The sequence below is a fragment of the Lepidochelys kempii genome, chromosome 1 (genome assembly GCF_965140265.1).
Source record: "Lepidochelys kempii isolate rLepKem1 chromosome 1, rLepKem1.hap2, whole genome shotgun sequence".
In the NCBI taxonomy this organism is placed as follows: domain Eukaryota; kingdom Metazoa; phylum Chordata; order Testudines; family Cheloniidae; genus Lepidochelys; species Lepidochelys kempii.
The window spans coordinates 267,583,975-267,606,073 of NC_133256.1; the positions used below are offsets into that span (position 1 = coordinate 267,583,975).

At 42.5% G+C, this 22,099-nt stretch overlaps 1 protein-coding gene across 1 annotated transcript; it reads left to right on the forward strand.

The window, feature by feature from the left end:
• The first annotated feature begins 455 nt into the window (after positions 1-455).
• On the forward strand, positions 456-21,710 carry HAL (histidine ammonia-lyase). The gene is made up of 20 exons (XM_073330999.1): positions 456-702; positions 1,115-1,175; positions 1,349-1,376; positions 1,923-1,997; positions 2,095-2,167; positions 2,262-2,328; positions 2,524-2,561; positions 2,647-2,772; positions 7,581-7,720; positions 9,403-9,450; positions 11,643-11,790; positions 11,879-11,974; positions 12,090-12,148; positions 12,825-12,905; positions 13,743-13,808; positions 13,895-14,060; positions 18,426-18,560; positions 19,885-19,993; positions 20,096-20,165; positions 21,473-21,710. Exons 1-20 carry the CDS (start codon positions 456-458, stop codon positions 21,620-21,622), a joined length of 1,983 nt encoding a protein of 660 aa, XP_073187100.1. The 3' UTR covers positions 21,623-21,710.
• The last annotated feature ends 389 nt before the right edge of the window (positions 21,711-22,099 follow it).

The window sequence follows — 22,099 nt, forward strand, 5'->3', positions numbered from 1 at the left end:
AAAACACACAACCAAACGCCCATAAAAACATATTCCAGAATCCTTTGGAAATATCCGTTTGGAAATTCTTGATCTACAAACAGAGCTAGCCTTGGATTTAGACTCTACAGTCCAGACCCTCAAAGTTATAGAGGCGCCTAAATACCTTTAAGGAGCTGGTGCTACATCCTTGGCACAATCTCAAAAGGTAACTCCTGTGTCAGCAGTTTCCCATCTCCTGTCTAGGAAAAGGTTTGCTTCCAGGGTTGGCTTTTTAGTAGATAAAGTTTGTTAAATACACTAACTTATTTGTGAAGGTGGGGGTCTGGGGGTGGAGGGAGGATTTTTGCCCTTTTCTGATTGGGACGTTGGAATCCAGTCAGGTGCTGTTCTTCAGGCAATAGTGTGGTAAAAACAAGGCTGATTCACACCACAGCTGCCTTTAGTGGAGGGACAACCGTAGACAGAGGAGAAGTATGCCAAAGTACACAGTGCATGTCCGAGGGGAATGGCTGGCAGTGCCTTGCCAAATGGGCACTAACACAGTGAGATGGCTGGGGAAGGAAGCAGTGAGACGTTACATGAAAAACAAGCCTGATAATGGGGGCTTTGCCTCAGTGGAAGAAGTGAAATTCTGTGTTCGGAGGTGCAAAGGCCTTGGCTTGCTGGATCATGATGATACTTTGGAGGACACACTAGAGGACAATGAGTTTGTTGAAGTTGGTAAGCAAACCTGCAATGACAAATTATATGGTGATTGCACTTGCATAGGAGACCCAAAGTATGTATTTTCTGTTTACCTTGAAACTTTATATTTCTGTGATATAGCAAATCTAAGATTTAAGAAAAAATACTAAATTGCAAACTCAGTTTTGAGAAGGCTTTTTAGGTCTTCTGTTGTGTCATGCAGTTGATATGAAGTGGGATATGAAGTGTTTGGCTGTAAGTTTTGGATTTTGGGGTATGGTAACTTCATTTTTACTGTACGTTTGTTAAGACATTTAAATGCATTTGGCTGCAAATTAGAATTCTTGTCACTAATTTTTTTCTAGCTAATGAAGAATTCTCAGTAGCAACAAACTATGGGCAATAAGTTTTCATTTTGTTTCTTTGTTTTTCCCATTCTTCATTGTAGTTATAGAAGGAGATGTAATGTCTCCGGATTTCATTGCATCTAAGCTAGAAGGAGTTTATTTGTATCCTTTATTGAGCATTGTTTTGGTTAATTTTTACAATTCTTAGATTTGCTAAAGTTGAAAATGATTAGTACCTTTTCCCCCTTCAAAGGTCTTCCTTCAAAAACTCTAATTAAATGGCAGCTATTTGTGTGGGTTTTGAATGTCCTTTATTTTCCTTTACGTAGCTTCAGATATAGCAAATATCCAGAACCAGAAAAGGTATGGCTCAATAATGATCTTAATAAAATGTGCCCCAATTCCAATAGTTTTTCATGTTAGAAGGTGACGTAGGGTGAAATCCTCTTATCATGGTGGGGGAAATGGCAGTATTCAAAGAAAACCTATTTTCTCTATTTGCCCATGACATAGAGAGGGACCCCACAGAACATTTCAAATGGAATTGCTGTTTGTGACACATACTATTTGTTTTCAGTAGGACTCAGTAAGTTCCTGCAAACATTTACTACCAAGTGTAGTGCTTTCTATTACTGTGGGTAACCTCACGGAAGCTACAGAAGAAGCACTTTGCTCTGCACTGTTTGCAGGATCATCCATGATAACTGCTTAGCTTGTTACCTCTCGTAAAATAACCTGTTCTTTGCTAATGCTTCTCTGAGATAGTTCTTACTGTATGAATGAGAATGGGGCTGAACTCTGTTGTAACCAAGTTCACTATTAAGCTTTCACTGTATTTATTTAGTTATGATGGTTTAGAAATTGCTGACATATACACGACACTCACTAAAATGCAGTTCTTTTGCGTAGTATATTTATTTAGATGGGAACAGCTTAACAACAGAGGACCTGGTCAATTTAGGAAAGGGGCTCTACAAGATCAAGGTAAAGATTTTGAAAGAATCGAACTCTAAATACATTTTATTTAGTTAGTTTTTAAATAGTAATAGAGGAATGAATATTGACAATATTGTTTTTCTAGCTCACACCTGAAGCTGAAGCTAAAGTCAGACAATCAAGAGAAGTGATTGAAAGAATTGTAAAAGAACAGACTGGTATTTTTTTTTCTTTTCTAACTTAATTTTGTTGTCTGTTTTAGATTAGTTTAGTTAGATTCTCTTCTTTATCTGAAATATCTGTTTCTTTCAGTTGTTTATGGAATCACCACTGGCTTTGGGAAGTTTGCTCGAACTGTTATTCCAACTAGTAAACTCAAGTATGTTGTATCTACTTCCTTCTTTAATTTAGAAAATGTGTATAGAAAGTAGATCCATATTATTTCTATGGTGTACATTTTTAGTCCATTTCTCTTCCTAAAAGGAGAAGGATATTTTTGCTCAGTTTTGTGAAAAAAAATTTCTATTTTTGAACACTGCAAGTTGGTTTTTAAATGACTTTTCTTTCTTTGTAGGGAACTTCAAGTGAACTTAGTTCGGTCACATTCTGCAGGTAGTGGGAAATTGATTTCAAATTTGTTTCTCTTCCACAACTGTTAGAATTAGGGTTTGTAACCTTGAAATTGTTGTCATTGCAGGTGTCGGGAAGCCTTTGATCCCAGAGAGATCTCGCATGCTTTTAGCTCTCAGGATCAATATCTTAGCAAAAGGATACAGTGGGATTTCACTGGAAACTCTCCAGCAAGTTATTGAAGCATTTAATGGTAAAGATATTTAGAAATGAATACAGCTGTTTCATCCTTTGTATTACAACGGTGTCTAGATCACAGTCCCATTGTGCTAGGCACTGCACAAGTACATAGAGTCCCTGTCCCAAGGAGTCTAAGTAGGCAAGATGGGACAAAGGTATACAGCACGCAGAAGATTGGGAACTGAAGCACAGAGAGTTTAGTTGACTTGCCAACATTACCCAGGGAGGCTGTGGCAGAACCAGGAATTGAACCCAGGTCTCCCAAGTCCCAGTCAAGTGTCTTAACTAGAACCCCTACTTTCTTTATTGATTTGTTTTCATGAAGTGTTCATGGTTTTATTAATTCCACGGCAGAATTTGGGGTGGACGAACAGTGCTGTAGTTTGGGAGGGGAGAAAAAGGCAGCACTTCAGATTACCTTTTGCAATTGTATTACTTTTGTCCCTTTGGGTCATTAGACTATGGTAACACTTCAGCATGAAAATAAACTTCATTGTGTGCATTTAACAGACAATGAAAGCAGAATTAAGAATGTTTGCTCAGGGCTGATTACCTGAGAAGACACTAGGTTGCCATTTCAAAAGCAGCTGAAGGCTAATAGTGAGTGAAAGCTGTTACTTTATCAGTTATTTGAAAAGTGGCCTATGTGAAATATTACACTTTCTAGGTATTTATACCTCATCTATCACCATAGTGACTGCCTGTCTGCTAAAGGCTTGATTCTCGAACTGCTAGGCTTCTGTTAGGGGTTCAGTTCTGCAACAGTTGCTCTTTGATCTGGCTAACACTCATGTGAGCATCTTTGAGTTCAATGGCACTACTTCCTGGAAAAAAAATGATCACATAGGTGTTTGCAGGCCCATTGGGACACGTTTACTCGTGTGAGTAGCTCCATTGAAATCAATAGGAGGGCTCATAGGAATAATTCGCTCTGAGTAAGACTTGCGGAAGTGGGCCCTAACTGAGTAGCTGGCCTGAGGCTGGTTGCTAGTAGGCAGTTAATCATGTTAACAAAACCATCAAAACAGTCAATGCCACTTCTATCATTGCTGGCAGGCTCACAGGGAAGTTAAGGGTGACCTTGGAAACTAGCTACCTTTCATTCCTAGAAATGGTCCCGCCAATGAGAGACGGTGAGAGGAGTTTGCAGTTGTTCTGTCTGTGCTATTATACTCATTCTGCAAATAAACTTCAGTTTAGAGGGTTTTCTTTCAATCCATCATCTATCCTGAGCACAAGATTCAGTGTTTATTTGTTTTTTAATCTGTTTATATGAATAAACAGATTAAAGGTTTTTGCATTGCTGGGGACATGAGGCTAATAGAGGCGCTACGGTTATACACATCAGGGTGAACTTACGAAGGGGGGGGAAGGAATGAGGGGAATGGTTGGTTTCAAATCCAAACTTTTTAAAATTTTGTCTCACAAAAATGAAAACAAAAAAAGAAAAAAATCACTTGGGATGAAACATTTCTCATGTCGAATTGAAATGACATTTGACATTTTTTATTTTGCTTTGACATTTCATTTTGAAAATGTCATTTTGATTTGATAGTTTCAAAATGGCTGATTTCAATTTTTTCTTCAATAAACTGATTTGACATTTCCAAAATTTTCGTTTTCAGGTTTTTTTCAGCTGAAAAAAATCTGCCAAATTTGCCCTGAATTTGCACATCATTTCGGTGCCCTGAAAAATGCATTTTTTTGATGAATTTACTCTTTACCAAAAAAAATTTCAACCTACTCTACATCCAGTGGCAGCTTGTCACATAAGGGAGCCATGCTGCCTTGGAGAAGGGGGCCTGCAAAGCAGGAAAAACCAGTGCGGTCTTCAGGGTGGCTCTGGCTTCCTGTTGGATTCTGAGGCTTTGCAGTGGTTACTCTTCCTCCCAAGTAGGAGAATAATTCCAGGTATCTGTGGCTTCAAAATGGTGGTTCTTCTAACTTAGTTTTCACCTAGAGCTGTGGGTCTGATGTCAGTAGAACCCTTTTTTTTTCAGATTGAAAAGTTCAAATATATTTGAATTGAAAAGTTCAAATATATTTTAAACATTGGAGAAGGAGCCAGGAGTGTGGCGTAAACCATGTACCACTGGTAATATAATACTCCAGTGTTAGTGGAGTGAATTTAGTCGGAGATTTTACGTGCCAAATTTAAGATTCCTTAAAGGGGCCTGATTTTATTTTTTCTTTTCAGAAAGTGTAGTGAAAATCAGATCTCTTCAATTTGTCTTGGGCACCAAAAGTGGGGTACTGAAAATCACTAATCACTTCTGAAAATTGTGGCCAATGTAATTATAGTGGCTGTGGATCCAGTTGTTGTTGTATTAACAGGCTGGTGTACCTTTGCATTATAAACCCCTATGCCGAGGGTTTATGAAACCCTACTGGAGACAACAGTTTAGGGCTAAAATTTGACATACAAAGTTCTGTCCAGTAAGCAAGTTTTTATCAGCCATTTTTAAACTGTAAGCAATTTTAAAAAAATGTAATTGTTGAATTTCAGGATGATTTTTAATTGAAACTTCTATCCCAGACTGAAGTGACTTCACTGAGAAATGTACAGTAAAACCTCAGAGCTACGAACACCACACACCTCATTTTGAACTGGAAGAACACAATCAGAAAGCAGCAGAGACAAAAAAAAAAGAAGCAAATATAGTACAGTGCTGTGTTAAACGTAAACTACTAAAAACAAAAGCAGGGGAAAGCAGCATTTTTCTTCTGCATAGAAAGTTTCAAAACTGTTTTAAGTCAATGTTCAGTTGTAAACTTTGGAAAGAACAACCATAACGTTTTGTTCAGTTATGAACATTTCAGAGTTACGAAACTGCCCAATCATTCCTAGCATATGTGTGTATATGGGCTGAAGGAGCCAAAATTTCAGACTTGGTGCATAAGTAGCCACTAAATAAGCATTTCCTGAAGTGTGGGGTGCACCCTCCAGGACTAGTGGGGAGATGGAGGGCACAGATGATCTATACATGAGTATGGGTAGGCCTTTTTACAAAATGTAGAAGTGTTGAAAGTGGGGGGGGGGGGGGTGTGATTGCTTTCATTTTCCTGAATGGGGTTCAGTGTCCAAAGGTCTGGGAAATAGTGCTTTAATTTGATCTGAGGAACTTGAGTCTCCAAATATTTAGTAACATCAACAACTGCAGTAGCTTAGGGGCTAACTTCAGGGCTGGCCTTGGGGAAAACAGCTCCCTGGCTGAACTTGTATTTTGGCATCTCTGGCCCCTGTTGCCTCCCCAGGCTCCCCATCCACCCCCTCATTGCCCTGGCCCCTGCTGCCCCTCTGGGCTCCCCACAATGGGTCAGCAGTCCAAGCGGAGGGGCAGTGACAGGAGGGCACCAAAGGGCTGTGGTGGTGGCAGGGAAGCACGGTGAACTGAGAACAGGGGAGGGAACCAGAGTAGTACACAGTGAGTCTCATTTGTGTGGGGCTGCAGGGGGACAGTGACATGGGGACTCCAGAAGGGCAGATCTCTCCCCACACCCCACTACTGAGCATCCCCAATATTCAAGTGCCCCTTCCCAGTCCCAGGGAAGGTGGGTTATGGGTGAGGGAGGTTAAAATGCAAATGCTCCAGTGCAGTGGAGGTAGCTAGGGTGGGTGGTGATGGTGGAAAGTTCACTCCTGAAATATTCCAAATGCCCTGCACTGACACCTCCCTTTGGGATAAGCAAGAAAAAGGGGGAGCCCCTGAGAGCTGGGAGGCTGGGACCTGGAGACACAGTGAGGGAGGCCCCGGGAGCTGGTTGGGCATGGGGTCAGGACCCACCAGACTGACTTGTCTCTTTTCCTTGCAATTTCAGCTCCCTTCCCCTCCCAACCCTGAAGATGCTGGCATCTTCCAGCTCCCATTTCCATTGGGCAGCATCGCTCTCATTCAGGCTGCCCATGGAAGGAGTAATGGCTGGGCTGGGACAGTCCCAGAGGGTGTGGGGGGAGGAGGGCAGGAAGAGCCTGCCAGCTCTCCGAGTATGAAGGCAGGATTAGGAGTTGGGCTGGGAAACCAGGTGGAGTGGTGAGCAGGGGCCCTCTGCTCAGGAGCAGTGAGGCAGGTGCTCCTGCCACGCCAGGCTGCATCCCGCAGGCACCGAGGGGGAGCCAGAGCCCCTTGCCTCTTCACCCCAGCACCCCCTGACTACAACGCCCTGGGTGGTCAGCCACATCGCCCACCCCTAAGGTCAGCCCTGGCCAAATCTTACTCTACTTGGGGATGAGCAAAGATGCTGTCTCCTGCATCCTCTTCGATAGGGTTTGTGTCCCTCAAAGGCTGAAACTCATCCCAGTTTTGCTGAGGCAGTGCAAATATATGATGCCAAAGTGAAAACCTGTAGTTGGACCTATATTTCCAGTCAGCTGCTCAAAGGCAACAAACTGTTCAGTGGGTTCCATACTTTTAAAGGGTCCTTTTAGGAGTGAGCCCTTTAGATTTTCTTGGTCCTGCCTCAGTGCAGGACTTGGTGACTTCTCGAGGTCCCTTCCAGCCCTACATTTCTATGATTCTATTCTATGCTATGATGAGCTGAGTAGAAGCCATTCTTGTGACACTAAAAATTTAATCCCGTATCAGGTTTGTTTTGTTATGATTTGTTGGCCAAAAACAACTGGTTTCTTTTTAAACTACAGGAGCTAATTTAGGAAAAATTAACAAATGCCACTTTGCAAGGGGGGTGATGCTTCTCCATTTCACTGCTATTCCAGTATGTCACTTCAAGACAACCAGGGCAGATTCACATGCTTGTGTCTCTGTTTCAAGGAGAGGCTGGATGGAGGCTCTAACCAAAGTCTGATTTCTGCTTTCTTCCTAGCATCCTGCCTGCCCTATATACCTGAGAAAGGGACAGTTGGAGCCAGTGGAGACTTAGCCCCTCTTTCTCATCTCACTTTGGGGTTGATAGGAGAAGGAAAGATGTGGTCCCCAAAGAGTGGCTGGGCTGATGCTAAATATGTAAGATCAATGTGTCTGACTACTAGACTTCTTTGTCTCTCTCCTTCAATTGGCTCTGGCTAGACTATGTCTATTATGAGAGCAAAGGGAACATTTTTCATCAGAACTGTGTGATGGATTCATAACATTTTATATCCTTTGGATTTTGTGTGTCACTTTCTTGTGATTGAAGTATTTGTTTCTGCACTGCTTTAACAGTTTGTCCTATAGGACCGGTACCATGGTGAAAAATGAGGCATAAGAATAGAAAAAAACAAACACCAGGCATCATTATATTGGGGTTTAGATGCCACCATGTCTGGCATATTAGTAATGCCTAGACAGACACTGTCACCTTGCAGTGAAGCAACATGATGCAAGATCCAACACTGATGAGTGCCAGAATCTGGATGGATGGACAAGATGTCATGTTGAACCAGCTCCAAAGATTTCTAAGTGCACCTTCTGTCCTGCAAACATCAGAACTGGCCCACCAAACCTGAGATGATCCCACAAAACCGAGGATTAATGGTGTGGTTTCAAATGCTAAAAGTAAATGGAGACTTTTAGCGGTTTTTCTCTCCTGAGGAGAGAGGGGTTACTAAGATTTCTGTTATGTATTATAATAGCAAGAAGCAGATGTATAAACTTCAGTAAAGCTGAAAACGCATGACATAAATATATAACATTTTCAATAGATTAATTTGGGTTGAAAGGGACCTTTGTGGCATGATTTAGTCTACCCAGCTCTACCATGGCAGAATTGTTTTTTTTTTTAAATGTATTCCATCCCTAATAGATCAGTGTTTGAGCCAGCCATGGATCTCTCGAATGATGGAAAGTCCATAACCCGCCTTGGTAGCTTGTTCCATTCTTTATCTGCCTAGGTACTGACATGACTCCCGTCAACATCGTATCTGAGCACCTCCCAAGTATGTAGCCTCTCAGCATCCCTGTGAGATAGGGAAGTGCAGTTATCTCCATTTTACAGAAGGGAACTGAGGCACAAAGAGATTAAGGACATTAATCTCATTTAAGTACATTCATTTAAATCAAGCAGTCTGTAGCGGAGTTGGAAATTGAACCCATCCTGCTGATTTCCAGTTATTTGCCCTAACCAAAAGCCATCCTTCCTCCATTCACTAACTGCATTTGCTGTTGGTGGAAAAGTCTTCTGCATCTCCTCTGGGGGCTGGAGCGTCTCTTTCCTGCCACTGTTCTTCCTGCTTCTCCCAGTCATCACTGCCTCAGCAGGCCTCTCTTTCAGATTTACCATCTGTCCAGCCGAGGAGGACTGGATACGATTCTAGTCAGAATCAAAGCACTATTTCTCCTTCATTTGCCATAAGAATCTCTGCTTCGTGGTGTGGAATAATACCACCACTCCTTAATGGGCTGCGACTGCGCCACCTCTCAAGCACTCCCAGACTGTGCTGACTCTGAGGAATGACAGCACTGGACTTGAAGCCTGGGTGTGTCATGTGACAGGACAGAGCATGCATTAGTTCAGGTAGCCAGGTTAAAAGAGGGTTCTCAATGTTAGTGCATAAAAAGCGTTTTTTCCCTCCCTTAACTGTGGAATATTCCAAAATGTTTATTAGCAAAAGATAAAAAAGAGGGTTGTATGCAATCAGCGAAGTCGTCCCATCAATATATTGAAAGACATTTTTCACTAATGCCCTGTTCAATAAACTGCTTTACAGGTGCTGCAAGCCCATGGCCTGAAGCCGATAACCTTGAAACCAAAGGAGGTAATGAAAACCAAGCCTCGCCAATCGGCTTTATGCATATGTTGCCTGTATTTTAAGAGTGAGATGAATTAATGATTATTTTAAATCCAGTTCCAGAAGGTTTTTAGACATCTATTTCAGGGAACCCATTAGAGACTCTACAGTAAAGGGTATGTCAGCGTTTCCATTTCACCTCCCATTTATGTGTGATTTAGTTCAACCGCAATAATTTATAGAAGCTCTGTGTACAAAGCTTCAGACCAGGGTAAAACTTAGGTCCAGTCTACATATAAAAGTTCCTCTGGAACTGCCATTCATCCACACACACACTTTTTACCGTCAGGGGTTTCCTGGACATCCAACAGTGGAAATTACCCCAATTCCTATCTAAGGTAAGTCTGCATCAGTGGAAATTAAATTGGTATAGTGCCTGTGTAGACGCATCCCACTTCCATGGCAACTAAACCAGTGCAAATAATCCTCCTCCTGCTGTTGCGTGCTGCGCTAATTACTGCAGAACTGACCTGTCTGCTCTCTGTTCTACATTTCAGTGCTCAGGGCTCATCTCAGCTGGCTGTCACCAGAAGTAGTGTGTTCAGACAAGCCCTTATTTTATGAGATGGGTTTTGTTTAAGAATGTAAAACCTTTAGTAATTCAGATGGCTTTTATCCTGCATTGTGGGGACCAGAAGGCTTTTTGTGTTGGTAGTTTAGAGAAAGAAACACATTTTATAACTTAAACATATTTTGTGATATTTAATAAGCAGTAACTAGCATTAGCATGGCATAAATGTTTGTTTATGTAAGCATATTCATCAATTTATTAAACAAAAACCCAGGCTGATGAAATCTTACCCACATAAACTGACATGCACGTTCTTAGTATGTAAGATATTCCAGTGCTCTTGATCCCACTGATGGTGGACCATAGTAATTGTCATACCTACAGTACATGCAGCAAGATGCCTGATCCAAAGCCTACTGAAGCCAATGGGAAGACTGCCGTGGCTTCAGTGAGCTTTAGAACAGGCCCAAGGTGAGTTAAAACAGAATCTCCCCCTTAAGTCTAACGTCAAGTCTCCCACTGACATAGCACCAGTGTGGACAGAGTGAAACTTGTGCTGCTCAGATGGGAGAAGGGGGCTTTTTTACATCTCTGAGCAACATACATTAGATTGACTTAAGTGGTAGCATAGACCTGCCCTAAGTTTCCTTGCTTTGGTGGGTTTTTTCCACACCTCATCTTCTTCATGTCTAGAGCTGAATTAACGAGGAGCCCGATGGCACCTTAAAGACCTAACAGATTTATTAGGGCGTAAGCTTTCGTGGGTAAAAAACCCACTTTTTCAGATGCGGATACAGACTCACACAGCTAGCCATCTGATACTTAGAGCTGAATTGATTATTTTGTCAAGAAATCAGGAGAAGGGTTACTCTTACAAAGAAAAAGAAATTCTGCCATATTACATGAGGTTTATTTCATGTTACTTCAAACGTTTTTTCAGGGTACAGGATCAGCTTTCTAAGGTACATATAGTGACCAACAGTTAAAAGTAAATTTTTGCTTTAGAGCAATGAAGTCACATCACCATACTGTTTTATTGTAGGAAAAGTACCTCCACTTTTACTGCAGTACTGTAAATGTTTAGTGTTCGCCACTGCATAATATAGTTTTCCTAGGACAGAGGGGACAAAGGGAAGTGTTTGTCATGCCCTTTCTGAGATCTCGAAGTGGATTGTTGCCAGTGATTTCTCCTGTAGTCCTAGTACATACACAACTCCCATTTACTTTAGACAGAGTCTTCTGCATGTTGGGATGACAGGAAGAGTCCTCAGGGCCTTAGCTGTATATCTGGCTTGCTAGGTTTCATCAAACCTATACCAGGAGCCCACTGAGCTGATCAGCGATCATGGCCAGATGGCTATAACTAGCTTGCTAGTGAAACTAGCTATTGGGAAACAACTCCTAGTGAGGAGACATGGGGATGTAACAGATTCAAAGTAGCTGGTGGCTTGTCTGTATCAAAAAATAACCAAATAGCTGAGAACATAGCATCTCTAGCCCTTTTTATGATTCATTTAATGACGATCCAGGAAGCTTAGAAAAGGCCTTTCTTTGACTGACACATGTAATTATGAAAATTACAATGGCTGTGGCATGTGTAAGGCTGCAACAGATTCACTGAAAATAAACACCTGCGATCTCTCTGAAGGGTCTGGCTCTTATCAATGGAACCCAAATGATCTCCTCGCTGGGGTGTGAAGCAGTGGAACGAGCCAGCGCTATTGCTAGGCAAGCGGACATAGTTGCTGCACTGACACTTGAAGTCCTGAAGGGTACAACTAGAGCCTTTGACACTGGTTGGTACTGAATTTTCTGTGTGCACTTTCTCTTAGCTTTTGGAGAGGGCAAAGCAAAAGAGTAACGCTCTTTCATTTGTTTTAACAGATATTCATGCAGTGCGTGCCCATCGGGGGCAGATTGAAGTGGCATTCCGATTTAGGTCACTTTTAGACTCTGACCATCATCCATCAGAAATAGCAGGTGAAATGTCTTTGCTTCCTGCCATGCAAGTCACCTATTTGATTTCCAGGACAGACAGGGAATCAAAACAGTGACGTGTGGCCTTTTCTATAAGAATCTTTCTTTTGTTTTGCAGAGAGTCACAGATTTTGTGACAGAGTTCAGGATGCATATACGCTGCGCTGTTGCCCTCAGGTAAATGAATTTCCCACTCCCTCATACAGGGATAGGCTAGTGGCAGTGAAATCCCAATCCTAGTGTAATGTCAGTTAAATGTTGGTTGTCTCCTTTAAAATAATGCAATTACATTATTTCCCACTCAGCTCAAATAGGGCTTAATTGAGACATAAGTAGTTCCTGGACCTTGTACACAGGAACGATTTTTAACTCTCGATAAACTCAATCCATATTAACGCAAGCAAAACTATTGAAATTGGTGGGAGCTTTGCCTATGTAAAAACTAAAGAGCTGGGGTTTCCCAAGTTTACTTATAATTCCTTAACAATTCCTAATGTACATTGACAAATTAGCTAAGCTTCGAGTACTTTCTTGTACATGTGGCTGAGGGACAAGGGGATGCCAACCCAAACACACAAAGAATTATACATTTATGTTGTCATCATCATATTATAATGTCATAATAATAGTAAGTCAAATCTTTAATAAGTACAGTATATCTAGCATTCCACAATAGCAATTTCCCTGGTTATCACATCAAATCAAAATCTGTATCCCTGTGAGTGAGTGCCAAGTCTGGGAGTGGGGGCAAGGCAGAAGTGTGCTCTCAGAAAGTAGAATTGGCTGGATCTATATCTTGAGGATGAACTACAAATAGACTTGACCTGTGGCTAATTGCTATTGTTTCTTTTAGGTCCACGGCGTGGCAAATGACACAATAGCTTTTGTAAAGGACATAATCATGACTGAAATTAACAGTGCAACAGACAATCCTGTATCTTTCTGATGATTCAGTTTCTCTGTAAAATTTTGGTTGGTTAATTTTTCCCTTCTAAATGATTATTAGTTAATGAAGCAGAAATTATGGCCCTGATCCATCAAATCACTTACGTATGTGCTTAGTCAGTGGACTGCTCTTGCTTAAAGTTAAGCACACATTTAAGTGCTTTGCTGGATCAAGGCCTACATGGTTATAAGGGCAGCTGGGAACTTTGGCCACCAATTGGCCTTGAAGGTTGACGGTGACTTGTCAGTTGACACAAGGTTGGCAAAACTTGCATTCTAGAATGTACTTTGAGTTCTACAGAGGGTAACTACAAGAGCTATGCACCACCTTTAAGAGCTGTCTGAGCTCATTTTGGGAAGCTCTGTGCACACGCCTTGTATTGGTGCTCTGAACAAGGGTGAATTCCACTTTTTAAGAATAAAGGTATGTACAAAAGATGCTCCTCTGTGTTAGCTGATAGCAGTGATGAGTGCCCATCTTGCTCAATATATATAAAATTTCACCTCCACTGGTGAGAGCATCACCGGCAATTGAAAATTACACTAGAAACTGTGCTCAAGTGTGGCTTTGCATTCCTTATAACCTTCACCTGCTGACCGTCCAGCCTGTTTAATAAAATACACTATTCAGCTGTATCTGTATGGTGGGAGAACGGGGCATTGTTTTACATTTTTTCTTAAAACTGCACATGTAGAAGTGTGAGCTACACTATATATGCATATGGATTTGCACATCAATTCTTCCTCCTTTCAGATAGGATATTCAGAGATGTGTGGTACTTCAGTAATTCTTCATTCATGTTTGCACCTTAACTTGTCTTTAAAGATGGTTTTTGCTGAAAGGGGAGAGACCATTTCTGGAGGAAATTTTCATGGTGAATACCCTGCAAAGGTAATTAAGCATTTGGAGAAATATTAGCTTATTTTCTGACATTTTTTTTAAAAATCAGCTGATTCCATCAAGAGCTTCTCTTGTAGGCTCTGGACTACCTGTCAATTGGTGTCCATGAACTTGCTGCAATTAGTGAAAGAAGGATTGAGAGACTATGCAACCCATCTCTCAGTGAGCTGCCTGCATTTCTAGTCACCGAAGGCGGTCTGAACTCTGGTTTCATGATTGCGCACTGCACAGCAGCGGCCCTGGGTGAGTACACAAAGGCCGAAGCAAGAACGGCAAGAGAACAAAATTAGAAAGATCAACCTACATTAGCATTGTGGTAGTTTGATACTACTGATAAAGGAACCCCCAAAAAACAGCTCTCAGCTCCAACTGTAAATTCTCCTTTTCTCCCCATGTCCAGCTGAGCTATCTGATATAGTTGCAGTTCGTTAGACTCAGAGGCCCTGAACCTGTAAAGATTTATGTATGTGTTTAGCTCTAAGCCTGCGAGCAGTCAAGCTAGGGTTGCCAACAGTCCCTTATTATAAGGGATGTCCCTTATTTTTTCATCTCTGTCCAACAAGATCAGGCATTGCTGAATGCTGCAAAAAGCAGCAAGAAATCCCCCTGGTGAATGTAGGTGAGTGGTGTTCATTTATTTTATTTATTTATTAATGATAATATTGGGAGTGAGGTGGGGCAGGAGCGCTAAGAAAACAATTCCTTATTTTTTAAATACAATGTTGGCAACAGTAGGATTACTCAAGTGCTTAAATCTTCGTAGGTTTGGAGTCTGAGTTTTGGAAGGGTTAAGTGCCGCAGCCCCACTTTAAATCAGTGGGAGCTACAGTACCCAGCACCTCTGAAAATCAGGCCCTAATAGCACAACAAAGCTAAAAAGCAAATTGTTTATGTACAAACAATTGTATTTTTGATTCTACACAAAACATATCTCTGTCTGTAGCGCTCCCTTCTGGGGCACCCCGATCCCCGAGGATGGTGTGGAGCCCCTTAAACTTTCCTTCTCAGGGACACAGCAATAGACGCTGGGTGCTTAGCGCACAGTGTCTCCAGCTAGTGGTTGGATGCATAAACCAATAACAAGCCCGAGCCCCAGGCTATCACAATGCACAGGTACAATAAGTCAAACCCAACACACAGCCATTTTATTCACAGAAGGGATGGGGGTAAATTAAAAGAGGTAAAGAGAACAAGCAAAGGAATCAAGGCTGTTAAATAAATGATGCCTCAACCAATCCCACAACAATGATTCTGGTGCAGGGGAGGCCTACGGGCTGAGCTGGCTTTCATTTCTCAGGGGTGCAGCAGAATCTCAGGACTCATCTGTGTTGTGGAGCTGGGGGCTCCAGGGCAGGCTCACTCCTTCTCAGGGGGAGAATCAAAATGGCTGCCTGTCTCCCCTTCTGCTTCACAGAGTAAATCTGAGGCTGTTTCTCCTCCTCCACCCTTCTTTTCCTCCTCCAGTCTGACTCCCTGCAGCCAGCTCTCCCCCTGGTCACAGGTCCCTGCCAAGCTCAGCTCACATGACCCCACCCATGTGCAAGCTTTCCCAGGGTCTGTTCTTGGTATCTTAGGCATGTCTGTCAGACTCTGGCCCATCTTCCACAGGCTGACTTTCCCTCCATCCCAACCCAGGACAGGCAGTCTCCATTGGAGTTCCAGGCTCTGAGTCTGTGCTGTGCTATGTGGGAGCTGCTGGGAGCTGTTTCTCTGAAGTCCCTAGCCTAGCAAGGGGGCTACACTCTCCCCTGTCTACAGACTTTGATGGCCTCATCAAGTTTAAAACAATCCACATGCAAACATACAAAATACAGAAAACACTCTCCTTGGCTATGTAATCTCAGACCTACATAACCCCTGATTCATACAGAGGTGCATACATGAGACTGGGATTTCTGGGACATACCGAGTGTTACACGCCCTATGCCCTGTCCCAGAGGTCATAACAACAAAGCCGCCTTGGGTGCTATCCATTTATGTACCATATCCGTAGGGACTCTCAATGAATCACAGGATAACTTTATGGTGGGTTTAACCTGTCTAGGCTCATCGTGTCGTGTTCTCCATCTTCAAAGCCAGAGTCATTGATTTCTTCTTGACCATGAATGGCCTGGACATTCTCTTCTCCACTGTAGGGTGACCCTATGGGGAGATCAGGCATGACATCATGAACTGGTGAGGCATACCATGATTCTGGGATATTTAACCTGATTGGTTCACACTAGAGTGCAAACAATCTGTTCAGAGAGCTTGGGCTCAGGCACTTTAAAAGTAAATTGCTGGTGTTGATACCCAGTGTTGTCCTCTCCCTCTAAGCCAGAAAGAGCTACTGTGTAAGGTAATTGTGGTCTTCTGACCTCTCAGGAATAGCTGAAGGTTTGTAAAGGAGTAATACTATGAGGCCATTGCTGACCACTTGTCTGTCGAATGGTGTATGTTGGTGGTGAGGTAGTTCTGACAGGCCTCCTCACCACTTGTCCTGTTGGAAGGATGTGATTCCTGTGCAGGGCGTTGGAGGGGCCCACACCTTTTACTATCTTGAGTCAATTGACTGGCAGGCCTGGCACTTTGTGTAGGGCTCAGCTTTCCACCCATCTTCAGTATTGTGTGTCCCAAGAATGCCCAGGGTCCTGATGAGAACTGACTTCTATGTGCAATTCCTGGTCTCTGACCCTTTGTTTTGTAAAGCTTTGTTACTTTGATTGTTCTGTGTAGCATTAGTGGCTGTGCTGGGCAGTTTAGAATTGTTTTCTCAGATGGATAGTATATTGAAGGTGTGTTTCAGGTCGGATTCTATCTACAGAAATGCTGAAACAAAGATCCGCAGGCAGTCAAACTTCTCGACCAAATATGAGAAAGTAAGATGAGTGTCCAGTGTTACAACTGGAGGCGTGTATCAGATGAGAGACTGCTGATTCCAGCTCTGTTTCTGATGAGACTCTCGCGTGCCTAACAGTGCGGGAGAGGAGGCCTTAACAGACTCAGCTGGCTTTCAGTCCTACTTGGTGCAGCCTCATCTTGGACCTCAGACTCTCTGATTTGGAGCTAGGGATACTGGGTCTCAGACCTTCTGAATGGGAGAGGCAAAATGGTTGTCGCCCCTTGTACTGCACAGAGTAACTCTGAGACTGCTTCTCTTCCAAGTCCTCCATCCTGATTCCCTGGTCACAGGTCAGGCTCCGCTCACATGCCCCAGCCATGTGAAGGCTCTCTGGAGTCTGCCATTGGTAGTCCCATCCTAGGCATGCTGATCAGTATATGGCCAATTTTCCATGAGCTGTGTGCGTCCCCCAAGCACAGGCAAGGGAGACAGCTGCTTTTTCAGTCTGATTCTGGGTTGTTTTATATGGGAGCTGCTTCTCTGTGGCAAGAGGGCTACAAGTGAATTTTATTTAGTCAGATTCACAGTGAAAGATCTAGGTCCAGATGAAGTTAGAATACTGTGAATAAGTGTTTCATTACCCCCCTGCTAGAGTAAGACTGCATTTTATAGACAGTCCTCCAAATAACTTCCTGCAATGCTTACTCTGACAAAACTCCATTACTTTCAAGGGAAGTTTTGCAAGTTCTGCAGATGTTGATTGTTGCATTGGTTCGCGATCTCTAGGCCTCTCCTCTTAACACCACATTTTGGACAGTATTTATCATGAAAATAAAATTGGGCAAGCCAATCCCTTTTGAGATGTAAAATACCAATGGCCTTAAATAAAGCAATGGCAAGACTCCTTCCCGGCTTTGTACTTTCACTATGAAGCCCACTTTCTGGCTCTTCGGGGCTTTTTTCTTCCTCTGCTTTTATTGCTGTTGGAAGCTCTGTTAGAGCTAGAAGCAGCCAAACCACACATGGCACAAAAGCATTTAAGGTTAGGAGAAGGAGTTGTTCTTGAGTTAGAAACTTGTACAAGAAGATAAAAAGGTCCAAGGGCCACTGTAGAATATAGGACTGGAAAGGTCAAAACTGGGAAATGGAATTCTTTTGAGTATTAAAACATAGATATATGTAGTCCACATTTGAACCAGATATTCTGGTCTGGCCCTGCCAGGCTTGATGCTGGGGAAAGGGAAAGCAATTTTTACACTCCCTAGATCATGGGACCAGCTGGGGGCTGGTCTGACATAAGTTAAGGCATCCTCGGGGCTGCTTTAAGACTCCATTCCAGCAGCTCTGGATTTCAGGGGTGTTGGAATTGCCCAGACATACTGTCTTTCTCTTGGGAATGTTCTATGCTGGGGGAGCCCTCAGGAGGATGCCAAGAGCAGAGGAGGATATAGTGGGAGGGTTTTGCAGCTACTTTGCACCACCAGAGCTGGGCTGAAGAAGGGACCCTTGGTCTATTTTAAACAAGATCTTTTCTCTGGATGTAATATTTACCTTTATATATTTGGGTTAATATCAGCATTGGTTGATCAATGTACAACATTACTGTCTTCAGAGGCAAAATGGCTTGAATGTTAGATGTTGCAGATGGCTCGGTCAAGCCATACCATGGGCATGCACTTACCATGGATTGGTCTGGATCCTTCATTGCAGCATTTTAGACTCAGCCATTGTTTCTAGCTCCTGTTTGTCCATACAGTACACCATTTATTCACACTGGACTTTTGCAGTTTCTGAGAATAAAGCCTTGTGCCACCCCTCTTCTGTGGATTCTCTCTCAACCAGTGCTGCTACAGAGGACCATGTGTCCATGGGCGGATGGGCTGCACGAAAAGCACTGAAAGTTATTGAACATGTTGAACAAGGTAAAATTAAGACACTGATTTTTAGACAGAGATACTGTATTGTAGCTAAGTTAAAACTAAATGCCTTTCTTCTACGTAAAAAGAAGAGGAGCACTTGTGGCACCTTAGAGACTAACAAATTTATTTGAGCATAAGCTTTCGTGAGCTACAGCTCACAGTCAATGAAGTGAGCTATAGCTCACGAAAGCTTATGCTCAAATAAATTAGTTAGTCTCTAAGGTGCCACAAGTACTCCTGTTCTTTTTGCAGATACAGACTAACACAGCTGCTTCTCTGAAACCTTTCTTCTACGTGGCATCATTTTTTTTAAAATGGACCCTTCAGTCATTTTAAAGAAGTCTTTTAAGATACTGTCTTAAGTAGTTACTTTAATTTCTTTCTAGCAGAAATATTATTGAGATGAATGTAGATTAGTGTGTTCCACTGAAACAAAACCACTTATCAAAGAGACACTAAGCGAAAATTCTTCCATTGTCTCAAAAGATTAAAGTTGTAACTTTGAAAAAATACTAATTTCAGCTGTTGCTGGAAGAACACAACAATACATACCATGAAAACCAGTATGTACAATTTTCTCTTACATGGGTTGATACGTGAAGTGCTTTGAAGCTCTAGAGATCTCTAAAAATACTAAATATTATCGTTTTGCACATTCAGCAAAGTGAACATGTACCTGGAGAAAACAATGTGTCTTAGATAACGTCTTCCTTAGGAGAATTTGGCCCTTGTGTAAGTGAGAGATAAATGCCACTAGACAGGCAGATACTGTGCAAGCTTTTCCAATACATATGTGTCAAGATCTTTTAGTTCTACCAGAGTTTTCATACTAACAAGAAGTGGGCCTGAACCAAACTCCATCTCTGGACACCCCAGCGCACCTGGGAGTTTCAAAACTGGATGTGAATTCTACAGCTTAGGCCCATTGCTACATCTAATTTAGTTCTGGGGAGGGCTGTGATTTAGGATGTCTCTGTTTTGGGGTGTACCTTGGAAGGGATTTTCATGCGTGCTGAGCAGCCCGCTTGCCAGTTGAAGACAACAGGCCTTCTGAGCGCTTAGCGCCTTGAAAGGTCAGGCTCAGCATGTCTGGACATCCAAAATCAGAGACTGTTTTTAAGTATCAGCAGGAATCTCCATCTGTTTCCCCATCTATTAAATGGGTCTTCTGTTTATCTGCTTCAATTAAACTTTGCATAGCACTTTGAAGTTGTGAGGTACTAACTAACAGTAACAAACTCCTTTTAGACGTTTTCCAAATGTAAACGTACAATGAGTTGTACATCCTAAAACCCACTATCCAGCCTTTCACTGTTTGGTTTCCTAGTGTTGGCCATTGAACTTCTTGCAGCCTGCCAGGGCATTGAGTTCCTACGCCCCCTGAGAACAACCACCCCATTGGAGAAAGTCTATGACCTTGTGCGCTCTGTTGTAAGGTAAAATCAAATAACCTTTTCCCAAAAGTTACAGCGTTGAAGACCTGCTAACTACGGTGTTGGTTAATGTTTGACTAATGTTCTCAATTTGTCTCCTTTCAGGCCTTGGCTAAAGGATCGCTTCATGGCCCCAGACATTGAGGCAGCTCACAGGCTGCTTGTGGAGCAGAAGGCAGGTGTTGACACTGGCATTTGTTCAGTAACTCATTCCTTATGAAGGGATCTGCAGTTCTTCTTTCAAAACAGCCCTTGATGCTTCAAGGGAAAAAGAGCTCTTCCTCTCGCATCCATGATTTAATTACCACCTTCTCTGAAGGAAGATGTGTGAAGATTTTAGTTTGTCATAGTCTTTTAAAGGGACGCTTTTAGTTTAAAAATAATATATTTTAAATGAGTCCCCCCCATTGTGTTATTGATAAATGGCTTAGATTATTGAAACTGACAGGACTTTACAAATATCAGCCCAGTCCTGCAATGAGCAGGACTCCTGCATCCACATGGAGCCCCATTAAAGTCAGTACTTGCTGAGTACTATCCATGGGGAGCTCATTGCAGGACAGGGGCCAGGGAGTAGGAGGACAGTCCATATCCCAAATAGCTTGTTACCCAATTCAAGACCAAATACAACAGAGGACCTAGCAAACCATAGGAGCACACGGATGAGAGAGCAGCAATGAGGATGTGCATTAACACAGCCCTATTGTGTGCTCGGCTAGAGGGTTTGGAACCCACTTCGTTTTTTTACAGTTGTAAAATGTAACTAACAGAAGAATGAGCGAGAGAGAGATGAGGTCCCTACTGACCTATCAAACTATTTGCAGCCATATGGTCCCTAATAGACCACCTGTCTTACAACCCTGCTAGGGGGAACAACAAAGGAGAAAAAGGAAAACTTTCCAACCTTTAGGTTCCTTAGTAAATCTGAGCCCCAATGTCCGGTGAAATCTGCCACTCCTTGCCAGTGCTGCCAATCACTGACCTTTCTTGGCCATGCCAGTCTTCCATTCCATGCTACCCTGGCACCTGCATGACCAGATGCTTTCTATAAGACACCGGGACCCATCCCTAGCAGCTCCTATCCCTCCCTAGGTCATCATCTGGGTAGTAGGAGATGCAATGTCTCCTCCCACCCGAGAAAACTCACCTTGCATCAGTCAGGACAGTAGCCATATCCCATTCCCTTGCAACTGCACCTAGATCCCCCTTTACCCAGCAAAACTGTAACTTCCCAACAGATTCTTACGCTCAGTAGCAGTTTTGAGTAGCAGTGTCGCTCTTCAGCTACCAGCTCTGACCCTATGTCTATTTCAGATGGCCACATGCAATTTATTTCTGAATATCTATCACATTCAGTTAGTTATGCCCTGCTACTGTCTGCACAGGGTGCTCTACTCTTGTGCATTGACATATGACTCAGTTTGAACATAAAATCTTTCAGCCTTCACGTCTGACTCTGCTGTTGCTCTTTCTGTCCTGTAGGTTTGGGAAGTAGCTGAACCTTACATTGAAAAATATAGACGGGAGCATATTCCTGAATCAAGACCTGTTTCACCCACAGCCTTTTCTCTGGATTCATTGAGAATGAATAAATGTGTTGGGACTGATCACAGTGATCAGGAAGAACTTTAATGTGCTATGAAGTCTGGTACATAGAAAATCCTTTTTCAGTGCTTTGTTTGATGGAGATTGTTTTATTATGATACAACATGGTTTCTTCCTGTAATATAAAGGAAGCGTGTGTAGGTAGTTGTCTCACCTGTAAAAAGATCCTGTTGGATTGTAGAGTGGATTAGATTGAATTTGCTGATGATGGTCTAATTTAAACAATGGTCTAAATACAACCGTATTGGTACAACTCCATTGACTTCAGGGGACTTGCTCCCGCTAATGCTGGCCCTGAATTTGGCCAAATGAGATCAAACATGAAATAATCAGTTACAAGAGAAATGCATCAAATCATACAGTCCTTAATCAGGCAAAACTTCCACTGAAGCCAATGGGAGTTTAGCCTAAGAACTGCTTGATTTGGCCTAATATCTTTATTTACTAAAAATATGTGGAATGGACACTTTACATAGTACAGAGTTTACTAACTGCAATGGCAGA